Source organism: Olea europaea, chromosome 6, assembly GCF_002742605.1.
Source record: "Olea europaea var. sylvestris chromosome 6, O_europaea_v1, whole genome shotgun sequence".
Taxonomy (NCBI): Eukaryota; Viridiplantae; Streptophyta; class Magnoliopsida; order Lamiales; family Oleaceae; genus Olea; species Olea europaea.
The window spans coordinates 21,111,504-21,114,705 of NC_036242.1; the positions used below are offsets into that span (position 1 = coordinate 21,111,504).

Genomic DNA, 3,202 nt, shown 5'->3' on the forward strand with positions numbered 1-3,202 from the left:
AGAAGCAGAATTAGATCACAGGATCTTGACATTTCTCCATGCCTACTGTATAAAGAGTCAACTGATAACGACATAACAAATTAACACTATCTCTTATTTTCTCAATGAGCCTGTCCTTTAATTTTATCCCAGTAAAGCTCTTCAATATTTCCACAGCCCAAGAATTTTTTGTATTGGCCCTCTGGGCTGTACCCGTGAACGACTGTGCTAGAATACATTCTGACTAGAGTTGCATGAGCCCCTACGAGCCAGGTCATGCATGCACACACACAGACAACCAAAATTCTAGAGCAATGTATTCAAAAAATAATAATTATCTTAAGAGGAGAATGTAAAGAGTCGAGTATACAATCAACAGCTGAACCTTATGAAACTAAGGTTTTACCTAATCCTAAACTTCATGCTTTCACCACACAGCAAAAAAATAAGACTTAGAAGTTACACAAATACATCATTATCCAAAAAAGTTAAAATGATCTATCCATCCCAAAATTACCACTCTTCCGGTTGGAAAAATATCAATTACAACTCAAGAAAATGGAACAAAGTGGATAAATTTCTTAATTCACTTGTTGGAAGAACACAAACAGTCTATATATGAACCCAAAAAAGGGAAAAATATTTTCTACCCTTGTGAACCGAAGTTAACTAGAAAACAATTGTAAGCTCCTTCTCAGTCATCTCGTATACATGATCTCTAGCGTCTGTGATAGCACTCTGCATGTTTTTTGGACTTAGAGCCATACACAAGGAATAAAAGAACAGCAAGGACTAGATAAAGAAAAAACAAGAAAAGTGCACCTGTCCCAATTTTGTAAGGAAGTTGTTCATAAGATTTAAAGACACAAGCCTCACATCTTCATTTGCCTTTAGTGCTTGAGCAATGGCAAAAGCCCCTTCATCCTGTATACAAAAATGGAAATGAAACTCGAAGCTACTTTTTTGACACTGAAATCTTCACAAAAAAATGAATCTCATACTCTTATTTCATTGAAGCCCAGATTGAGTGACGTCAAAGCTTCATTAACCACCTTCAAGCTACGGGCCAGGCAGATGGCACCCTGCAAAAGCTCGTAATTGAAAACTAACATTGAGCATAAGACCAAGCTATCAATATGTTCTAATGCACCACAATATAAACTACAGTAAAAAGGAACGACCTCATCTCTTAGTCCATTAGCTCGCAGGTCTAGGCTTTGTATCGTGCTGTTGTACTTCAACGTATCTGCAATATATTCAACACCACTGGCCCCGATCTGCAATAAATTTTGTTTATACAGGCTCAAAGAAGTCGGACGCACAAAGGTTTCAGAATATCCCATTCCATTCCTCACCTGACACCAACCAAGATTGAGATCTTTTACATTCCCATGGAACTTCAGAACCTCTGCTAAAGCCTTCGCACCATCAGGGCCAATGGGATTATAACCAAGTTCCAACTGTCAGAGAGAGGGAGTTACAAATCAAGTCTCGTTATAAAAGTCCAAAATTTGGAGAGAGATTGCTGGGAGGCACTCACAGCTGCAATGACAGAATTATCTTTTAGAACTTGTGCTATTTCGCTGACCCCTTTGGCATGGATATCGTTTCCTCCCTGCATTAGTACTCCAGTTCATATTTATCAAAGCATGTTTGTCGATATCATAATTAAAAAATCAAATTGACTACAAACACATAATTAGACAAATAATCCTTTACTTACAAGATCGACATTAGTTATGGAGCGATTTTGTTTCAAAGCATCTGCTATCTTTTCAGCTCCCTGACACAAGTGCCACGATTGCAAGGGTAAGTACACATTAAAATATGTATCTAGGCAAGAGAATAAAGGTGTTTTCAATAAAGCTAGATAATGCATTAATTTATTACATATTAGGGCAAGACATGAAAAAGAGGGGAAAAGATAAATAAGCAAAAGACAAAAACCAAAACCTCACCCGTACATTTACCAGTCATCACATGAATTGTGCTTCCCCCAAATGCACTCAGATGGTTGCAATTGGAATTACAAACCCATAACTGTAAAGCACATTATCTATCCACCTAATTAAAAGGTCATTACTTCCGCAATAATACATACATAACTGCATTTTCATTCTCTACTAGGCCACTCAACCATCTAGGTTTTCTCCTCCACTTGTCTTGGAAGACTGCCCTTGTTTGAGCCCCATTTTCATTGAGAATAGATTTTGTAACATTGATGTTTTTGGAGAATGTGTGGTTAAAAAGTAGGGAAAATTATGGGTTTTTACGTGTAAGAACTATTTTATTGGAAGATTATGCAGTTGAAAATGAGTTTTTAAAAACAGGGATCAAATATACCCTCTATCTGGTCATTTTTTATCTCATATTTCTTAATCTACTTCGCTTTCATTTCTCCTACCAAGACTTGTAAAATGCTCAAGCAGTTCAACAAAGAGTTTGGCTGAATTTAAAACACTGGAGCACACTGTGCACTAGAAACTCAAAATACCATGAATATCTTCATGGTAAAATCTTCACGTTGACTTTTATTTCAGTTTATAAATCAACAGAATAGTTGAGATGCCAAAGGCACAACGTAAATCAAGATCAGTGGTCAATCAAAGAAATAGATCATTTACTCTTTATGAAGATATTAAACTCTTGAGAAAGACCATACAACAGTCGTACATCACAAACCCAAATAAGCAAATTCTTCACAAGGTACTATGAAAGGCGTGATTTTTCAAGTTTATATCACAACCAAATTAACTTTTACCTCATCTCCAATGTCATTCATGTAAAGACTAATCCACACCAAACTTTTGCTTTTCTTGATATATTCAGCAACATAAAATGCTCCTCTTGCACTAATTGAATTATTGCCAAGGTCCAAAGCTGTAAGTTTTCCTAGACAGTAACAATGAAAATCAGATAAAATACAGTGTGTGGAAGAAAGCTGATGCAACCCAAAAGTTGCTAAAGCAGTAGAAACCTTTGTGAGAAGATAACCCAGACATGAGAGCACGAACTCCTTCATCTCCAATAGAGTTCCCTTGCAAGTAAAGTTCCTGAACATATTATAGTCATAGATCCACTTCAGTCATGAACATGAACTTCAACATTAAAAGCATACAACACAAGGTTGTCAAATCAGCGAAACAAAAATTGTTGTCACTCTTATACAATCAAAATATCTAAGAATTTATGTCCTTGAAGTCAATACCTTTTTTTGCTCCTT

The 3,202-nt window shown here is 36.2% G+C and overlaps 1 protein-coding gene across 1 annotated transcript; it reads right to left on the reverse strand.

The window, feature by feature from the left end:
- Positions 1-438: 438 nt before the first annotated feature.
- Positions 439-3,154, reverse strand: LOC111396142 (NLR family CARD domain-containing protein 3-like). Its single transcript, XM_023022455.1, has 9 exons — positions 2,957-3,154; positions 2,741-2,871; positions 1,703-1,762; positions 1,520-1,594; positions 1,335-1,439; positions 1,161-1,256; positions 981-1,061; positions 802-903; positions 439-717 (listed from the first exon to the last, which is right to left on the reverse strand). The coding sequence occupies exons 1-9, from the start codon at positions 2,979-2,981 to the stop codon at positions 649-651; spliced, it is 744 nt and encodes a 247-aa protein (XP_022878223.1). The 5' UTR covers positions 2,982-3,154; the 3' UTR covers positions 439-648.
- Positions 3,155-3,202: the final 48 nt, after the last annotated feature.